The sequence below is a fragment of the Nerophis ophidion genome, linkage group LG04, assembly GCF_033978795.1.
Source record: "Nerophis ophidion isolate RoL-2023_Sa linkage group LG04, RoL_Noph_v1.0, whole genome shotgun sequence".
Classification (NCBI taxonomy): domain Eukaryota; kingdom Metazoa; phylum Chordata; class Actinopteri; order Syngnathiformes; family Syngnathidae; genus Nerophis; species Nerophis ophidion.
In genome coordinates, this window is record NC_084614.1 from 26,647,851 (window position 1) to 26,668,328 (window position 20,478).

Below are 20,478 nucleotides of genomic sequence, written 5' to 3' on the forward strand. Positions count from 1 at the left end.
TTTAGAATTTAATGCCAGCAACACGTGACAAAAAAGTTGGGAAAGGTGGCAATAAATACTGATAAAGTTGAGAAATTCTCATCAAACACTTATTTGGAACATCCCACAGGTGTGCAGGCTAATTAGGAACAGGTGGGTGCCATGATTAGGTATAAAAGCAGCTTTGATGAAATGCTAAGTAATTCACAAACAAGGATGGGGCGAGGGTCACCACTTTGTAAGCAAATTGTCAAACAGTTTTAGAACAACATTTCTCAACGAGCATTTGTAAGGAATTTAGGGATTTTACCATCTGTGGTCCGTAAAATCATCAAAAGGTTCAGAGAATCTGGAGAAATCACTGCAAGTAAGCGATGATATTATGGACCGTTGATCACTCAGGCGGCACTGCATCAAAAACCGACATCAGTGTGTAAAAGATATCACCACATGGGCTCAGGAACACTTCAGAAAACCACTGTCAGTAACTACAGTTGGTCGCTACATCTGTAAGTGCAAGTTAAAACTCTGCTATGCAAAGCAAAACCCTTTTATCAACAACACCAAGGAATGCCGCTGGCTTCTTTGGGCCCGACCTCATCTAAGATGGACTGATGCAAAGTGGAAAAGTGTTCCTTGGTATGACGAGTTCACATTTCAAATTATATTTGGAAACTGTGGACGTGGTGTCCCCCGGAACAAAGAGGAAAATAACCATCCGGATTGTTATAGGCGCAAAGTTCAAAAGCCAGCATCGGTGATGGTATGGAGGTGTATTAGTGCTCAAGGCATGGGTAACTTACACATCTGTGAAGGCACCATTAATGCTGAATGTTCCATACAGGTTTTGGAGCAACATATGTTGTCATCCAAGCAACGTTATCATGGACGCCCCTGCTTATTTCAGCAAGACAATGCCAAGCCATGTGTTACAACAGCGTGGTTTCGTAGTAAAAGAGTGCGGGTACTTGCCTGGCCCGCCTGCAGTCCAGACCTGTCTCTCATGGAAAATGTGTGGCGCATTATGAAGCGTAAAATACGACAGCGGAGACCCCGGGACTGTAGAATGACTGAACCTCTACATAAAACAGGAATGGTAAAGAATTCCACTTTCAAAGTTTCAACAATTAGTTTCCTTAGTTCCCAAACGTTTATTGAGTGTTGTTAAAATAAAAGGTGACTTAACACAGTGGTGAACATGCCCTTTCCCAACTACTTTGGCACGTGTTGCAGCCATGAAATTCTAAGTTAGCTATTATTTGCACAAAAAAAAAAGTTTATGAATTTGAACATCAAATATCTTGTCTTTGTAGTGCATTCAACTGAATATGGGTTGAGAAGGATTTGCAAATCATTGTATTCCGTTTATATTTACATCTAACACAATTTCCCAACTCATATGAAAACGGGGTTTGTACTTAAATCTCATCCGCCTCAACAAAAACGATCCCTAAATATTTGTTTAGTTCAGTAGCATCACTAACCCAACAAGGGACTCCTTCCAGTAGCTCCACCCTCTCGGCTGATGACTTTATGAATTTCTTTAATAAGAAAATGTAACTCATTAGAAAGGCGATTAAAGACAACGCGGCCCAACTACAACTGGGTTTTATTAACAGATAAGACTGTATACACGACGGATACTGCTCTCCAAAATAGTCTCTCTCTTTTCGAGGAAATAACATTAGAGGGGTTGTTTCGTGTAAATGGAATAAAACAAACAACATGTCTACTTGACCCACTTCCTGGGAAACTTATCAAATAATTGTTTGTGATATTAGGTCAATCATTGCTAAATATTATAAACGTATCACTTTCCTCTGGCACTGTTCCCCTAGAATTCAAAAAAGCGGTTATTCATTTTCTGCTCAAAAGACCTAACCTCGATCCTGACCTCATGGTAAACTATCGACCGGTGTCTCACCTTCCCTTTATTTCTAAAATCCTCGAAAAAATTGTTGTACAGCAGCTAAATGAACACTTAGCCTCCTCTAACAATCTCTGGGAACCCTTTCAATCCGGTTTCAGGGCAAATCACTCAACGGAGACAGCCCTTGCAAAAATGACAATGATCTATTGCTAACGATGGATTCTGATGCGTCATCTATGTTGCTGCTCCTTGATCTTAGCGCTGCTTTCGATACCGTCGATCATAATATTTTATTAGAGCGTATCAAAACACGAATTGGTATGTCAGACTTAGCCCTGTCTTGGTTTAACTCTTATCTTACTGACAGGATGCAGTGCGTCTCCCATAACAATGTGACCTCGGACTATGTTAAGGTAACGTGTGGAGTTCCCCAGGGTTCGGTCCTTGGCCCTGCACTCTTCAGCATCTACATGATGCCGTTAGGTGACATCATATGCAAATACGGTGTTAACTTTCACTGTTATGCTGATGACACCCAACTCTACATGGCCCTAAAGCTGACCAACACGCCGGATTGTAGTCAGCTGGAGGCGTGTCTTAATGAAATTAAACAATGAGTGTCAGCTAACTTTTTGCAACTCAACGCTAAGAAAAAAGAAATGTTGATTATCGGTCCTGCACTTATTTAATAATACAACTTTAACATTTGACAACCAAACAATTAAACAAGGCGACTCGGTAAAGAATCTGGGTATTATCTTTGACCCAACTCTCTCGTTTGAATCACATATTAAGAGTGTTACTAATACGGCCTTCTTTCATCCCCGTAATATCGCTAAAATTGGTTCCATTTTCTCCACTAGCGACGCTGAGATCATTCTTCATGTGTTCGTTACGTCTTGTCTTGATTACTGTAACGTATTATTTTCGGGTCTCCCCATGTCTAGCATTAAAAGATTACAGTTGGTACAAAATGCGGCTGCTAGACTTTTGACAAGAACAAGAAAGTTTGATCATATTATGCCTTTACTGGCTCACCTGCACTGGCTTCCTGTGCACTTAAGATGTGACTTTAAGGTTTTACTCCTTCCTATCTTGCTTATTGTATTGTACCATATGTCCCGCCAAGAAATATGCGTTCAAAGAACTCCGGCTTATTAGTGATTCCCAGAGCCCAAAAAAGTCTGCGGGCTATAGAGTGTTTTCTATTTGGGCTCCAGGACTCTGGAATGCCCTCCCGCTGATAGTTAGAGATGCTACTTCAGTAGAAGCATTCAAGTCCCATCTTAAAACTCATTTGTATATTCTAGGCTTTAAATAGACCCCCCTTTTAGACCAGTTGATCTGCCGAATCTTTACTGCTCTGCCCCTCTCTCCTTTGTGGAGGGGAGCACAGGTTCGGCTGCCACGGATGAGGTGCTGGCTGTCCAAAGTCGGGACCTGGGGTGGACCGCTCATCTGTGCATTGGTTGGGACGTCTCTGCGCTGCTCACCTGTTTCCGCTCGGGATGGTCTCCTGCTGGTCCCACTATGGACTGGACTGTCACTATTATGTTAGATCTACTATGGACTGGACTCCCACAATTCTATGCTAGATCCACTCGACGTCCATTGCACCGGTCGCCCAGGGGGCACATCTGCGGTGCTCTCCAAGGTTTCTCACTGGCATCCCATTGGCTTGAGTTTTTCCTTGCCCTGATGTGGGATTTGAGCCGAGGATGTCGTTGTGGCTTGTGCAGCCTTCTGAGACACTAGTGATTTATGGGTGTATAAGTAAACATTGATTGATTGATTGACCATAACCTTTATTCTTTATTTCTAACAAATGCACATATTCAACATTAAAATGTCCCTTTTAACATGTGTGCATTAAAAAAAAAAAACCTTAAGGATTAAATCTCTTTGCTGTTCATAGGACTCACACTTTCATGAAAATTATGTCTGTGTATTCCAGGCGCTTCATGTGGCCCGGATTCTGTCAGTTTTTGTTAATTAGACTCAATAAACAATTACTCAAAGCCAAAAATTTTATTCGAAGCTTTTTTCTAATCAAAATAATCAATTTAATTGTTGCAACCATGGTTGATGTACAAGTAGATTTCTTGCTAGCAGCTCAAAAATATATATATTTTTTAGATGTTTCACTGATCACGTAACAACCCTCTCCGCGCTAAAGGTGGCCAGCCACGGTTAAGGTAAAGAAGCAAATTGCATGATGGATCTGTGTTAATATAGGATTAATGCAACATTTTGTTGTGATTAATCAACATTCACAGGGCTATTTATAACTCAATATTTATTTTTGTTACTCCCCTCTCCTTTGTGTAATTGCACTATTATATTACACAACTGACTACTGTCATTATGTTAATAAACAAAAGAATTGATGGCTAAAAACAGTGCATCTGCAAAGTATTCACAATGCTTCACTTTCCCACATTTCGTTAGCACAGGTGGACTCCAGTTAAGTGTAGGAACATCTCAAGGATGATAATTTGAAACAGGAGACACTTGAGCTCACACCTGCACATGTGTCAAACTCAAGGCCCGGGGGCCAGATCTGGCCCGCCACATTGAATGTGGCCCGCGAAAGCCTGGGGAAAACGTGTGTTGATAAAATACTTCATTTTTTTTACTAAATGCAAATAATTATTTAGATTTTGACAGGAAAAAATGCCTATCTTCTAAACGTTATCTAATCATGCAAAATATTACATTACATAGTGTATTATAAAAATATGTTAGTAAAGATAACATTAGTTTGTACATGAAAACATTTAATAATTGAGTGCATAGGTAATTGTGTAATAATGTATGTCAAATTATATATAATTTGGCACCATTGATATAAATGTGTACCAGTATTCACCTCCAGAATTTCATTTTATTTATTTATTTATTTTTTAATCAGATCAATTTGAATTTTGATTAATCACAGGTTATTGCCCGCATGCATAATTTTAATTAATTTTAAAAAAGTGGCCCTCTGAAGGCAACCATTACTGCAATGTGGCCCTCAATGAAAACAAGTTTGACACCCCTGCTGTAAATACTATGCTCATCAGATTATTATTATTTTTTTTATTTAAAATTCTGAAAAACGTTTTCATATTGTTTGTATAATTTTAAAGGGTTAAAGGGACAAAAAAAAGTATTTTATTGGAATAAGGCTTTGACATAACAAAATGTGGGGAAAGTGAAGCGCTGTGAACACTTTCTGGATGCACTGTATGTAACTATGAAACCATTCAAAACAGTGACAAACAAGCATATCGCATTTCACATGATGAACTTACGTGTCGGGAAGAAACCATAATAAATGCTTCCGACAAGAGTCATCGTTAGTTGGAAAAAAAATCGTTTAATAGGTTAAACCACATTATGACTGCTGGAAAGAATGCAAAGTTTAAAGTCCATCATGTTCTTGAGAAAAAGAGAGAACCTATGGGATCGATGTCATCATGTCCCAGGTCCTATAGGAGTGACCTGCAGGCTTTTTTTTTTTAACGAAACTACATTTTCAATGCCGGCGATTGCGTTGGGATACATACAATTAAAATGTAATTACAGGTATCTTTTAGCGTAGAGTTCAGCATATTAATATAGAAATAACCATCAAATGTTATTCTGTACAAACAAGCAAAATAATTTGTTAAAGTGAGAAAACACATTTCAAGCCTATAATGATTTTTTTTTCCTATAGAAGCAGAGATTATATTCTTAGTTAGCATGTATTGAGCAAAAAATATCAAATACTTGAAAGGGAAAAAAATACTCAGACTACAATAAATTACAACACACTACATTAGCAAAACACTTCTTTTGATAAGAATGCCTAATTTACATTTTTGGAACACACCTACTATGCTATAGTAGAAATTGGAGCTATTCTTCCTCATGAGGACTTGTATTCCGTTTCATTTGGTGAAGGGGTGTTAGAGGAACTGCAGTAAAAATACAATTTCCATATGAAGCAATGAGAAAAATGTAGAAAACAGGTTGATAACACTGCTGTTTGCCCCTCATTTCTCCCACATCTCGTTCTGTGACGAGCTCCGCCCCATCAACATAGACACTAAGAAAGCACTTCCCGTACAAATCCAACCGTATAAACAGGATCATGATTGTTCTGTTCAGGAAAAGTTCCTTTTTTTTGTTGCCTACATGAATATGGAGATGACTCCTTCAAAGACTTCCCGTCACGATGGACCATATTCAGGATACTGGAAGCAGCTCGGAAAAGAAAAGAACATTCCTATTTGGATCTAAACATCCTAAATGCAGCTATACATTTATGTGGTTTCGTGTACGTCACGGCCAACTATACCCGCGTGGTGGAGTGGGTGCTGGGCAGGCCAGCGGAGCTGTAGCCGGCTGGGAAGGTGCTGTAGGGACTCATGTTGGAGAGGCCCATCAGGGAGTTAGGGATCATGGTGATGTTGTTGGGGGTCATCAGCGGGATGTCGTCAGGAGAGCGGCGCTGAGTGAAAGAGTAGTCCAAGGTGGGAGACACGTGGATGGGATTGTGGAGGGCCTCGCACTGGTTCCTGGACAGGGTCTCGTCAACAGTGGCGGCATGGCCCACGTTGTTTCCCTTGCTGTCGCGTTGAGGACTGGGCTGCTGGGACGTTTCCTGTCGGCTGCGCTTGTCTTTGCGGTAGTAGAGAGCTGCGAAGGCCAGCACATTGAGGAAGAGCAGAGACGCCCCGACGGCGATGGTGACGCTGAGCTCGGTGGAGTAATCCCGGGGATTGGGCATGATCAGAGGACCCATCTCTCTCCCACTTTCGTCGCTGTTTTGGCCCGGGGAGACGGGAGGGCGGCCCGTGCTGCCGGGTCTTTTACCGGCAGACTGAGTGGGATCCAGCGGCGTGACTTTGGTGGTGGTGGAGGAGTAATGGAACATGTCGTGGAGGTTGTAGAGATGCGGGACCAGGTGTTTCCAGAAGGCCACCTTGGTCGCGCGGTAGTGATCGCGGATGCGAGGCTTGAGGCCAATGTGCAGATAGAGCTGGTCGTAGGGGTCGTACTTGGACCAGGCCACCTCCTCGAAGCGGTTGGCTTTGGTATGGATGAACTTGGTGTCCTGGGGCACCGGCTTGTTGGGGTCCCTAAAACACAACATTGACAAATAACTTAACCCAATCCAATCCACTTTATTTATGCAGCACATTAAAAAACAAAAATGTTTCCAAAGTGCTGCAAAAAAAGATTAAAAACAAGATTCAAATACAATCCTGAGCTCCACCAATGGTGGAATAAAAACAAATAAATGAATATGAAAACTATATAAAATAAATATGATGAAAAACGATTTTAAAAGGTAAAACAAATTAAAACACATAGAAATATAAATGTGAAGACACAGTGGTCTACACCAGTGGTCCCCAACCTTTTTGTATCCGCGGACCGGTCAACGCTTAATAATTTGTCCCGCAGCCCGGGGGGGTGTCCTTTTTTCTTCTTTTTTTCTTTTTTCTTCTTTGTCATGAAAAAGGGAGGTTTTTGTCATGAAAAAGGGAGTTTTTTGTGGTTGGTGCACTATTTGTAAGTGTATATTGTGTTTTTTATGTTGATTTAATTAAAAAAATAAATAAAAAATGTATCTTTTTATTTTTTTTATAAAAAATTATTCTGCAGCCCGGTACCAATCGGGCCACGGCCCGGTGGTTGGGGACCACTGGTCTACACAACTCACATAGTGTTAAAAGCCAAAGAATATAATTGGGTCTTAAGACGAGACTTAAAACACACCACTATGGGGAAAAGTTTGAACATGGAGGGACAGAGTGTTCCAGAGCTTAGGGCCGACCACAGAGAAGGCCCTGTCGCCCCGGGTTTTAAGTCTGGTCTTGGGTACCACGAGCTGGAGCTGGCTCTCGGACCTCAGAGCGCGGCATGAGTGTAAATTTGGATGAGGTCCGAGATATAATGAGGTGCCAGTCCATGCAAAGCTTTAAAACCAAACATCAACATTTTAAAATAAATTCTAATCAATTCAATTCAAGTCTTAATCATACAGGAAGAGAGTCAACTCCTTTTTCATTTTGATTTTGATATTAAATAGGTACCGTATTTCACTTCTAATATGGTACCATACATGGAGCCTCGAGCGTAGGTCGACATTAATCAAATCAGCACTGATCGTAGTACATACTTTTACTGTTTTGTAGTGTGGAATGTTAGAATTTACTCGAACACTGGTAGATGTGAAAAACACTACTAACCTTATGGCAGATTTATACATTTGAAATGGAATAATAATTTGTTTTTTGGCAACACATAGTTAAAAGTTAAAGCACCACTGATAGTCACACACACACTAGGTGTGGTGAAATCACCCTCTGCATTTGACCCATCCCCTTGTTCAACCCCCTGGGAGGTGAGGAGAGCAGTGAGCAGCAGAGGTGGCCACGCTCAGGAATCATTGGTGATTTAACCCCCAATTCCAACCGTTGATGCTGAGTGTCAAGCAGGGAGGTAATGGGTCCCATTTTTATAGTCATTGGTATGACTCACGACCTACCGATCTCAGGGCGGACACTCGAACCACAAGGTGAGCAGGTGGTTTAGTAGGTTAGGTTATGTTGAGAAGGACATGATTTACTAAGATCTAAGTACCTCGCACTAAACAGCGTGTGCTATCTATAAAATAGCGTGCAACATTAGTGGGTGGGAAAAGTGGTGCAGACCGCCTTATTTAAATGAGAATTTTGCATATACCGCAAGAGGCTTCACCACGGAGACTCTCATTTACTGCACATTTTGCTTTACTGTGCATTTTGCTATGTTTTCAAAGAAGCTGGAGACATCTAACACTTTTTATGGACATTTGGAAGCAGTTCTCCTGTCCAAAGGCAAAACCTAGTAACTCACTTCTAGCTGATTTTGGGAAAACAAAGGAAAACCAATCTATCTTGATGCTGTCTTACAAACATCTACAAAGTCATCAAACGTATAGATGTTTTCTTGAGCTTTCATTTTCTTGCCGATTGAGCCATGGATTGAATCTGCTCTCATGAACGTGTGCCCTTTCTCCAGATATTTTATCACAATCTCGGGTGGGCCCCATTCTGCATTTGCACATTGGGCAAGAGCCGTGTACACCGTCCAGTTTTTATTTTGACCTCCACAGTTATCTGCCCAAAAGAGTATGCAAGGGGAAAAATCAAGAACAATACATTTAATGAAGGTGCTTGCAACGTCCTGGGTTGATCTTCCAAATATCCCCTCGTGCCATAATATCGCATAATCAGGTTGACCGTCGGCCCCCATTCGTGCAAATGTCTCATTAAAGACAATAAGGCGACTGACAAAGAAGCTCCGATTGGTCCCTTGAGATACTAGGTTTTTCTGTTGTATCTATGCGGTTATGTGGTAGTTGCTAGGTCCTGCCATGCGCGTAACAGCTTACTTACGGAACAAATTACAATATCGCATACACTAATGCAGTGGTCCCCAACCATCGGGCCGCGGCCCGGAATCGGGCCGCAGAAGAATTTTTTGTTAAAAAAAAAATATATATATATATTTTTTTTTTATTTTTTTATTAAATCAACATAAAAAAAACAATATACACTTAGAAATAGTGCACCAACCACAAAAATCTCCCTTTTTCATGACAAAAACGTCCCTTTTTCATGACAAAGAAGAAAAAAAAAAAAGGAAAAAAAAAGGTCCGCGGATACAAAAAGGTTGGGGACCACTGCACTAATGTAAAGCATATCACCTAGGAACTCCAAAATTATCATCAGCTCAGTTTTGACCAAAATTGAGTTACTGTGTTTTGCCTTTGGACGGGAGAGTTGTGCAGTGCATCTACATTGAAACCACTTTTTCTTTTACCGCTGAAGGTTGCATGGTAGAGAGGCTGCCCTACGGCTAAGGGGGACAAGCGGTAGAGAATGGATGGATGGATATATGTTAGTAATATATATTATGTGTGAAAAAACAAACAACAATAACAAATATTAAATGAAACCAAAACGCATCAATTGAATTTGTTTTAATCAGCATCCAGCAGCTATTAAATAATAAAAGGATGTTGCTGAATTGACGATGTGTCTAATATATTTAATTTCTGACCTTACAAATACATTAAAACGTAGGACGGAGGATTGTCTGTCTTTACAGCGCAAGCACTTCTCTCTCACAGGTGCATGGGGAATTGTCAGTTTTCGCGTCCTTTCCAAACATGCAAAATAAAACGCAAAATGGTGCTCTCAAAACTGTGGTGAGTGTTAAAAAAACCCATTGCGCATACAGTATAATATATTTGCATTTTCTCCTTCAAGTATTGGGGCTGTTTTTTATTTATTTATTTTTTTTAATTTATACTACCATATTGTATATGCACCTTAGGAGGAGCTGCTCCAATTTCGTTGTTCTTTGAACCTGTTCATTGCAATAATGACAATAAAACTCTATTCTATTCTATTCTATTCTGTTTTAATGATCAGCATATATTTTGCATATAAATGAAGACAAAGACACAAAATGGATTGCACGCCTTATTCTGCTCACTTAACAGACGCAATCCACTTTGCTCACGTTTAGTAGACCAACTTTGCGTGTGCTATTAGTGGTGCCCTTTGTAGTCACAATAGTCCATTAAATTAGGCTCATGAGGGATTATGATTCGGGCACGTTACTTTCTAATACGCTTCTGCCTTGGAGCATTTTTGATGTGTAAGTAATGTGCATGGTGATTGCTGGAAGACTGATTGCCTCCCCAGGATGTACTGCTGCTGAGGAAGCAGATCCACTGTGATGTGCGCCTATAGTTGTTTGATACTTGTTTATATTGACAAATGTGGTGTTTTAGACTGCAATATTGTTTAGTTAAGGACACCTATTACATATGTCGAGCTTGTGTGCTGTTGTGTGCTTAATAGCTGTTGTGTAAATGCTTGCTCCCCGAAGCATACAGCCTCGCATGTTTCTCTTTTGTAAATGACTTGACTAAAAGACAGGAAAAGACCAGAATTGTGTGCTTATTGGATGTTAATTACGGTTAAAAAAGAGGAACTTCCATGTACTAATCTATAGATGCAACTGTGGTGAGAGTGTAGCAATTTTGCTCCATTGATTTTTCTGCCTGCAGTACCAAGTGTTGGCATAATCAAAACTAGCAGAAACATAAAGTGGGATTCGGATTGCGTAATATCGCCGCCTCTCCTCAAGGACCCAGTATCCTCTCCATGCTACACACCTACACATGAGCCTACAATAATACACTATGTGCTGCCTCCTCTTTTTATTTGAGTATGATGATAGCTAGCTTTATTCAAATGATGATATTTATGTTTGCTTTTGTACTCCTTTGCAGTGTCTTCCTTACAGAGGAATTACTTTTAATGTCTGAATTTGAATATACAAACATGACATCCTCCTATGAACCTCTGGATTGGACATTCGTTTTTGGTATTTTTCTTTTTGGCTTGTAGTAGTGTGGTCATGCATTAATGTTATGCTTTTATACACTTGACACCTTTCCAGTGATGGAACACATAGCTGTATATTTCTGGCCTTCTGCTGCTCACTGCTCCCCTCACCTCCCAGGATGTGGAACAAGGGGGTGGATCAAATGCAGAAGGTAATTTCACCACACCTAGTGTGTTTGTGACTATCAGTGGTACTTTAACTTTAACTTAAAAAGGATACCATAAAATAAATGTGCGGTGCCCCCTATGCCTTTAAAAGATAACTTGCATACATGTAATACTTAGAGCTTGATCTACTCAAGGTTTGCGCGTATTAACATGTGCAAACTTGATAGCACACGCAAAGAGGATCTACTGAGCTCATGTGCATAGGATTGTGTCTCTGAAATGAGCAAAATAGAGAACATAATCCATTTGCCGTGGTTGTGTTGATGTACATGCAAAAGATATGCTGATTAATAGAACACTCACAATACTGCGAGGATGCAAACATAATTTAGCGTTCACAATGTGATTTATCGAGACTTTACTGCAGCCGCTGTGTTGCGTCTATATTTAGCACGTTTGAATTACGCAGGCAAACGGGCACCGTTACGTTGAAATAGCTGTGAAAAAGGAGGTGATCGTGTTGCAAACCCAGATGATTGAGGGAGAGAATTTTCCGTGTGTGTGCATGTCAACATCTTTGGACTGGAATATTAGACATATTGCCTATCCAGTAATGTCATTTTATAATTTCAAAGCTGCTCAATGATTGAAACAAATTAAATGTATATGTTTTGGTGTCTGCTTACGTTTTTTTTATAAGGGTATTAATTTTTTCAAATCAAAAATGTATTACTGTATTATAGCTCCCATATGATAAAAACTTCTTGACATATGCATTTTCTTGCACTCCAGACGCACCGTCTCAACACCAGCGCCTCCCGGAGCACACCTTCAACGTGCCAAAAGTATGTTTTGTTGTTTAGATTACCTATTCTGTGTTGTATGTGTTTTATGTTGCATGATTGCACGAAGAATAGTTCTTAGTTTGTGAACCCGTTCTCAAAGAATGTCAATAAAAAACTATACTGATTCTGCTTCTGATTAGATACACTTATACATAGCCTAGAAGAGGTTGTACATATTATGTTTGCATGGTGGATGTTCAGCAACATAACAAAATACTACAGGTTGGACCACACCATGCAGTAAATGTGGAGGACAATGATTGAAAATAAAAATTAAATTGACCACGCAGTTTTAGTCGATCTCCCACAACACACCCACTAATAGTACATACAATGTCGTATTTCAGACTGCAATGTTGTTCAATTAAGGACACTTATTATTAGCTTGTATGCTATTATATGCTTCCATGTTGTGTAGCCACTAGGTTCTAGTAGCCTAAAGTCTACAACGGAGGAATATCTGTGCACACGCGAGCCGGACTATTAAAATCATGGCATTAAAACAAAAAAAATAAAGACAATTTCAGATTGTTTTATCCGTCTTACTTTAGCCAAAAATAGAACAAACACATTCTGGAAATATTACAATACCATAAAAATATAGAAAACAAATACAGGCAGCGGTAAAGTTTAGATTTATGAAGGAAAGAAGAAAGTGAATGAATGTTTATAATTGAATGCATTAACATATGCATAAAAATGTGTATTCTTTTGTATTTCTTTTTAAATGAAGTAACGTTTATGACAACCTTTTCCAAAGCGCAATATAGACTGTGAGATATAACAGGATAATGCATACATTTATCATTGGTTTTCAAAACGCTTACAAAAAAGTGGGACCCCAAAAGTTTACTGTGAGACCCCAATTTTATCACTTGATGGGGTCCCTGGGACCCCGTTTTGAAAATTCCTAGCGCCAACACAGACGGAGTATTGATACGTGCAAAACTTGACTACAATACAATGTAAAAAAGACCAAACTTGGACATTTAGATGTCAACTGAATGTCAAGCTTTGCACAAGTAAAAGTGCTGCAGGACTGTATGAATCGAACATATGTCCGAGATTTTAGATGCATGTCAAAATGATGCGATACTGTTTTTTTTGCTCATATAGGACCTAGATCGGGACAGCAAAAGAATAATATCTCGGGGCCGCAAATGGCAATTTGGACTGCACTCAGTGTATCAAAAGGCTGGTGAGTGTTGTTTCTAAATATGTGTGTACAGTCAGATCAAAGGTTTGGGTGCAAATGAAAAGGAGTGAAAACAACTATTTCTTGCATTGAAAGAAGAAATTGGTTAAAACTGTGCCACTTTCTATGTGTGAGTGCGTGTGAACCAACAAAGAAGAAGGGTGCAAGAAATGACAGTGAGAGTTAAGACTGGCCTTAATTAGGCACATTACCTCCTGGCGAACGCTACAGTCTTTTAATCACAGTGATGAAGTAGCACAAGTTTAAGGTTGAAAGTATGTGAATAAATCCGAGCCACACTATCGAAATCAGGCGATTTAAGAGCGCTGGACTGTAAAATAAAAGACTATGGGGAGACTAAACGAGAGACTAAAAGAGACTATTATGTGCTAACTACGGCAACTGAGCTTAATTTAGGGTTGGTGTTAAGTACTCACCCACTCTTAGCGAAGTTAGTCCAATAAGTCATCACCACGGCGCTGAGCATGATGTCATTCTTGGAGAAGTTGCAGGGAAAGAGATCGGTCGGGCCGACCATGGGAATGCCAAACACGTAAGGCACCTCGTCTCCATGCGCCGAGTCTGACCAGACGGGCTTCATGAGGCTCTGGCAGTGGTGGTAGAAGGCGTAGAAGTAGGTGGGAGAGCCGTAGCGGGCGTGCAGGTCGGCCGTCACCACGGAGGGTTCCACCCATTGGTGGTCCGTGAACAGAGCCACAAGGGTCTTCCTCCTGGTTTCTGGATTGTCCTTATCAGCCCAGTCTGTGTACATGAATTTAATCGTCTCCCTCAGCGTGTCCTTCCCTTCAGGGTAGCCGTATAAACTGTCCACGAAGTCGGACACCACAAAGTCAAAGTCGCTTCCCGACACGCCGTCTTCCAGGTCCATCACGTTCTCCACAAAGCGCAGTCCTTCACCCTGATTGACGCCCAGCATGATGTCATAGTTGAGGAACTCGCCCTGCTCCATGAGGATCTCGGGGTCATCGGGGATGACGTCGCCGTCGATCACCGGGCCGAAAGCCACACGGTACTGGGCGGGCTGGATGTCTTGTTCCACCAGCTCCTTGGCAGTCTTCTTCTGCAGACAGGATACCATGTCCACGGTGTCCAACACGTTGCAGCCCACCCTCTCAGCCAGCATGCGGGTGTATTTCACCGGTTGGTAGTTGACAGCCCAGCTGGACAGCGCTGAGCCGCTTTGAATGATGGCTCTGTGGAACAAACCTTAGAGCACAGAATTGCGCACAAAAAAAAAAAAAAAGAAACACAAGGGAGGCCAAGGGGAACAGTAGTTAGTGCTTTCATCTCATCTGCATGCGTCCTATTACCATTTGGCACAAACTTTAAGGACAGTCTGATTTAAAGTCATTGGTATTTATGATAACATCAAACCTAAAATGTAGCTTACATGTCATCTACATCGACTATTACAGCTGAGTCCCACTGATAGGAAGCTGGGGAAGGAAATGAACTGCTAAAAAAAGAATGATGGCCCCTTCTTGTTCAATTTAATGATGTAAATAACACATCCCTACGTTTGATTCATATGCTGTCACTGCTGTGTGCAGATGAATGCAAACTAATGAACAGTTTGCAGGTGGTGGCAAGTTTCCCCTTCATCCATTACTCACAGATGTATTGTGACGTCAAAATCTTTGATTGTGTCTCTAATGAGCGGCAGAGCGCGCACGCCGCTGCCCACTGTGCGCCATTGAAGCGTTATGTGTGGATATTGATGTAAAAACAAGCTGTGCTGTTGAATCTTTATATGCAGAGTGACGCCTCCGTCACAGCCTCAGGGGTGGCATTCGTAGCTAGGGTTGACAGCTTCCTGAAAAAACATATAATGGACACCCTGTCCGCAGGGCAGCTGATCTGTCGAGCATGTGCTCCCCCATGCTGTGCTCTCACACAGGTATCACAAGTAAGAATTAACACATGGACGACAAATTTCTAATGAAACCGGTTTTAAATGTTTTGCCTAACAAATTGTGTGTTTCACAGGACTAAACAATTTATCTTTTTTTTTTTTTTAAATAGTGCCAACACATTTAATATAAAGCATCCAGAAAAGGAATTTAAATAGATAATCATGCAATCTGTCTGTGAGGGGAGCAGTGAGCAGCAGCGGTGGCTGTGCTCGGGAACCTTTTTGGTGATTCAACCCCCGATTCCAAACCTTGATGCTGTGTGTCAAGCAGGGAGGTAACGGGTCTCCTTTTTTATAGTCTTTGGTATGACTCGGCCGGGGTTTGAACTCATGACCTACTGAACTCAGGGCGGACACTCTAACCACAAGGCCATAAAGCAGGCTTTATTATAAAAATGGGACCCATTACCTCCCTGCTTGACACTCAGCATCAAGGGTTGGAATTGGGGTCTAAATCACCAAAAATGATTCCTGGGCGCGGCTACCGCTACTGCTCACTGCTCCCCTCACCTCCCAGGGAGTGATCAAGGACAAATTTTGCCACATCTCGTGTGTGTGTGTGAGACAATCATTGTTACTTTAACTTTAACTTTATAACTGCTTATTTTATTATTTTTTTACTTTAAATTGTAAAAAATTCAAAAATTGGATTACAAACCAGCTCCCCACTGCTAGTTTGTGTAGTTAGGGGCGTAGCACCAAATTATGGGGCCCCATACAAAAGAACCCCCAAAGGGCCCCCCATCCCACCCTAAGCACAAAGTTGCCGCCCAATACACACAAACCTGCATGTTCACATACAAAAAACCAACCTAAGGATGAATTCGGTAGAAACCAGCTCTTTAAATCACATGTATAAACCATAATTATGCTTTTGACATTTTAAAGACGCGACTAACATATCTAGATTTTCCAGCTAAAATTCCCCAAAATAATTCAGTTCAACAAATTTCATATAAAATGGCCAAAATATGAATTTAAAATAAATAATAACGTAAGCTGTCATTATTCACTTAAATATGGTTGTAAATACAACATGTTTTTCTTTACTTCAAAGTGTAAAGTAGCGATTAGTTGATTATAGTAAGATTATCATTAGTGGGTGATAATAATCATAACTATAAGTCTCTATTATTATGAATATATTATTATTATGCATTTCCCACTGTGTTTAAAACCGAGTTACGACTCTGTTTCTATTTGTATTCGGGGGTCCTTGAATGCACCACAGTTATGAGATGCAAATGTAAAACTTATACAGTACATAACTTTCTCCTATGCTGCCCAGATAGATTTATTAAATATTTTACCTTTCTTCTATCACCTTATCTTTGTTCCAAAATGTTGGTGCTGTGTGTTAATGCTTAAAGGAGAGTTTTGATGATGTTATTATGTCTGTGTAAATGAAATATTTGGGTGTGCCTCCGTCCAGGTGGAACAAACCATTTTGCATTTCAAAAGATGGTGTGGGGTTTTAGGTAGTCTTGGACATTCTTAATTTGATTCTAACAACCTCATTATTGAACTTTCAATGTGATATTAATTGCATTTTAACATTTATACACACATGCACACGCACACACACACACACACACACACACACACACACACACACACACACACACACACACACACACACGCACACACACACACACACACACACACACACACACACACACACACACACACACACACACACACACACACACACACACACACACACACACACACACACACAGTTGACTAAATCCAAGGGGCCGACCTGTGCTTGGGTCCCCGGTAAAACATCTCTACTCATCCCTCCACCTAAATACCAAAGTAAAACCGGTAACATCCACCCAACATCCAGTGTCTCACTACTACATAATACACTTTTTCCAGTAACGAGTTGTCATCTTTCAACTGCACACTGTAATAATTACGTTTTGTAGTAATTATTTAAGAGTAGGCCCTGTGATGAGGTGGCAACTTGCCCGGGGTGTATCCCACCTTCCGCCCGAATTCAGCTGAGATAGGCTCTAGCTACCTCCCGCGACCCCAGAAGAAAATGGATGGATGGATGGACTTAAGAGTAATTTTGTGAGTAATTCAAAATATTATTTTTGTAGAAAGTAATGAGTAACTATAATTATTTACTTTTCTAGAGTAATTTGCCTATAACATTACTCACTAGCATCAGATCCTATAGACAACACTATCTTTTTCCAACCAAAGTGCCAAAGAAATTGAGTGTGAAGAAGTGGATGATATTGATTTAATTAAAGAAATTCATAATAATCAAAAATGACAGAAGTGTGCGGGTAGCTGACTTGGCGAAGCATTACCGGCATAGCACTACTACAATCTGCACTTTATTTAAGCAGAATGAGTCGACCAAGGGTGTTCAACTAATTTCCAAAGAGCAGACATTTATCCATGAAAACATAGAGAAGCTGCTGATGGTGTGTTTGATGGAAGTCTGTTCTCCAAGGTGAGGGTTGTACATTTTTATTACATTACTTAATAGAACTTTTGTAGTTCTTTATGGTAAATTGTATTGTATTTTTATATAATATTCTTTATTCAAAAGTGTGTTTTTCTTTTTGAAGGCACGTTACATTAAAAATATGTGGTGTTTTTTGGGGGCCCTGGGAGAGAATGATTGAATTTCAATCCATTTCCAAAGGGACCGTTGATTTCAAATACAAATATTTTGGGTCACAAGCTCTGTCACAGAACCAATATATCACCGTTACACTACCAGGCATTAACTGGGCAGTTAATAGGTTTTGCTGTAAAATTTCATATAAAGCACCGTGTCATTGATCAATTTCACAGACATTTTAAAAACGATGTTTGATTTCTTACGGTAATAAAGAACAAAGCGTGTTCCTTTTAGGCCCAATTCGGGATGTGTAAGGACAACTCTGTTTTTCAAGGGATGGATGATAACCCTCTTCAGATCTCCCACTCATGACGAATGACATACATGGGGTCCCAGGTTAAGTCCTAAGAATATCTGCAGTAACAGTGTCAATTTCTTCCTCCGAAATTGTCATTTATTGTCATTTTCTTGGGTCACTGTCAATCTCGCCTGCTTCAAAGAGCGCTAGAAGCCTTTTGTGTCGACTGTGGTCGAGCCAGAGCATCAAATAGAAAACCTTACAAAGGACAGTTGCCGCAGCCTCAGTGTAGTGTTTGTCATTGATGGGAACACCAGAGCTGCTCGCTTGTGATTCTGACCAGCTTCAAGGGAAGGCCAAGAGCTCCCAATAAGCAGGAAGTATTCAAATGCACTCCTTTAATTCTGGGTAAGTGTGCACCGCATGGCACGTATGAACAGGTACTTATTCTCAAACTGTGGGTGAAGCATTGATTTTCTACCATGGAACCACAACATTTAACAACTGTATTAATAATGGTATCTAATGTTATTTGCATTTATTTACAGTACATACAATACAACTTTTGGAACTCACAGTAGTGAGAATAAGTAGCTTGCCACCTTATTTGGAGTAACTCACCAAAGAATATTTTCTTTGATTCTTCTTCTTATGCATGTTCAATTCAGATTAGGGTTGTTCCTATAATCCATTACTGGGATCGGTCGATACCAATGCCGATCACATTTATTAACTGTACATTTTTTAATTCATTTATGATGAGTGCTACTTACAGTGTAACAAAATAATGTATCATTTAAACTAGTTCTATTTATCATTAAAACTATTATTATTTACAATTGTTTACCAAAACAAAGTCAATAGTACACAAAAACTAAGCAAAAGAAAAAATAATGATGATGATGTATGAAATGATACATAACATAGATACTACTCTGCAGACACCACACACACTCCCCAACCCCCATCCCAAGGGCTGTACGCCGGACCACGGAGCATCTGTATTTGAGCATCTGTATTGGAGCAACCCCCCAACCCTGTTGAAAGTGTTGAGTTTAACGTGTTTTTATAATTGCTTATGTTTGCTGAAGTTTATTCCCAGTCCCACACTGCGCCCCCTACAGGAGCAACGTTTGGGATTGGCTGTTTTTCCTATCTCCTCTGTCCTATTGTTTTTCCTTGTGTGGTGGCAACTTATCAGTAAACACCTCGTATTGTACTTTTTGCCTGCAATGACTAATAAAGCATCCTATATCATGCATCTTGTAAAAAAAAAAATCGGTTTATTTTCCATAACGGATGTGATTATCATTAACTTAGGGGAGCTGCTCCACACTGTGTATGGAGACACATAATCAGCTGCTAGCCACTTGTCAGCAGGGGTAGTAAAAGTAAACACACTGTCAGCCAGAGGGGTTTGGCATTTGTGATCGGCCTTAAAAGCCCTTAATCGGCAAATTTCCGCAAAAATAGGCCGGTACCGAGTGCGGCTGGGATAGGCTCCAGTGCCCCCCGCGTCCCCGAGAGGGACAAGTGGTAGAACATGGATGGATGGCGGCCTACCGAGCGGCACTTTACATTGACTACTTTAGAGTAGTCAATGTAAAGCTTGCATAGCAATATATGCAGCATTTACTAGCAACCAAAAATTGCCTGTTTTATTTAGTCATTTCTACTGAAAATGACTCAAAACACAGAGTCATGCATCATGCAGTTGGAAGGGGATTAATATGGCTCCATTCATTGCGGTTTACCTAACACATGAAGTGTTAGGTAAGTGTTAGGCTATCAAGTCTTTAGCCCACAGATGGCAGAAGACATAACATCTAAAAATGTGTTTTGTCGCACTTCCAACTTTGACCACAGCGTCAGTTGCTATGTGGAGTGGCGCTTTCCATCATTTGTCAGAAGGCTACAAAATGGTTAAGCCCCTTCCTCTCACGTGAGGTCCACTCAGAAATGGGGTAATTGAATCCTTTTCCTACTGTAGATAGTAAGTACTGTGTGCATCAATCTTGGTCAGTGAAGATTCCTCAAACAAACTGTAATTAGCCAGATTTACAGTAGCAAGGGAATTTGTATAGTCCCATTAGTAGCAGTCCATCTGACGCATAAAACGTGACAAATTGGTTGTCCGGGGGTGCACTATCCACTTTAGCCGCCAGATGGCAGCCAAGTTTTGAATATCTTAAAAAGTCTTTTGTGGCAGTTCCAACTTTGACC

General features: G+C 40.5%; 1 protein-coding gene across 1 annotated transcript in view; it reads right to left on the minus strand.

The window, feature by feature from the left end:
- Positions 1–5,189: 5,189 nt before the first annotated feature.
- nlgn3b (neuroligin 3b) overlaps positions 5,190–20,478 on the minus strand; it is a 50,011-nt gene continuing 34,722 nt past the window's right edge. Inside the window, exons 6-7 of the mRNA XM_061897716.1 lie at positions 13,878–14,667; positions 5,190–6,960 (exon numbers count right to left, since the gene is read on the minus strand). Coding sequence (XP_061753700.1) covers positions 6,171–6,960; positions 13,878–14,667 — 1,580 coding nt within the window. The 3' untranslated portion in view covers positions 5,190–6,170. The remainder of the gene's footprint in view (positions 6,961–13,877; positions 14,668–20,478) is intronic.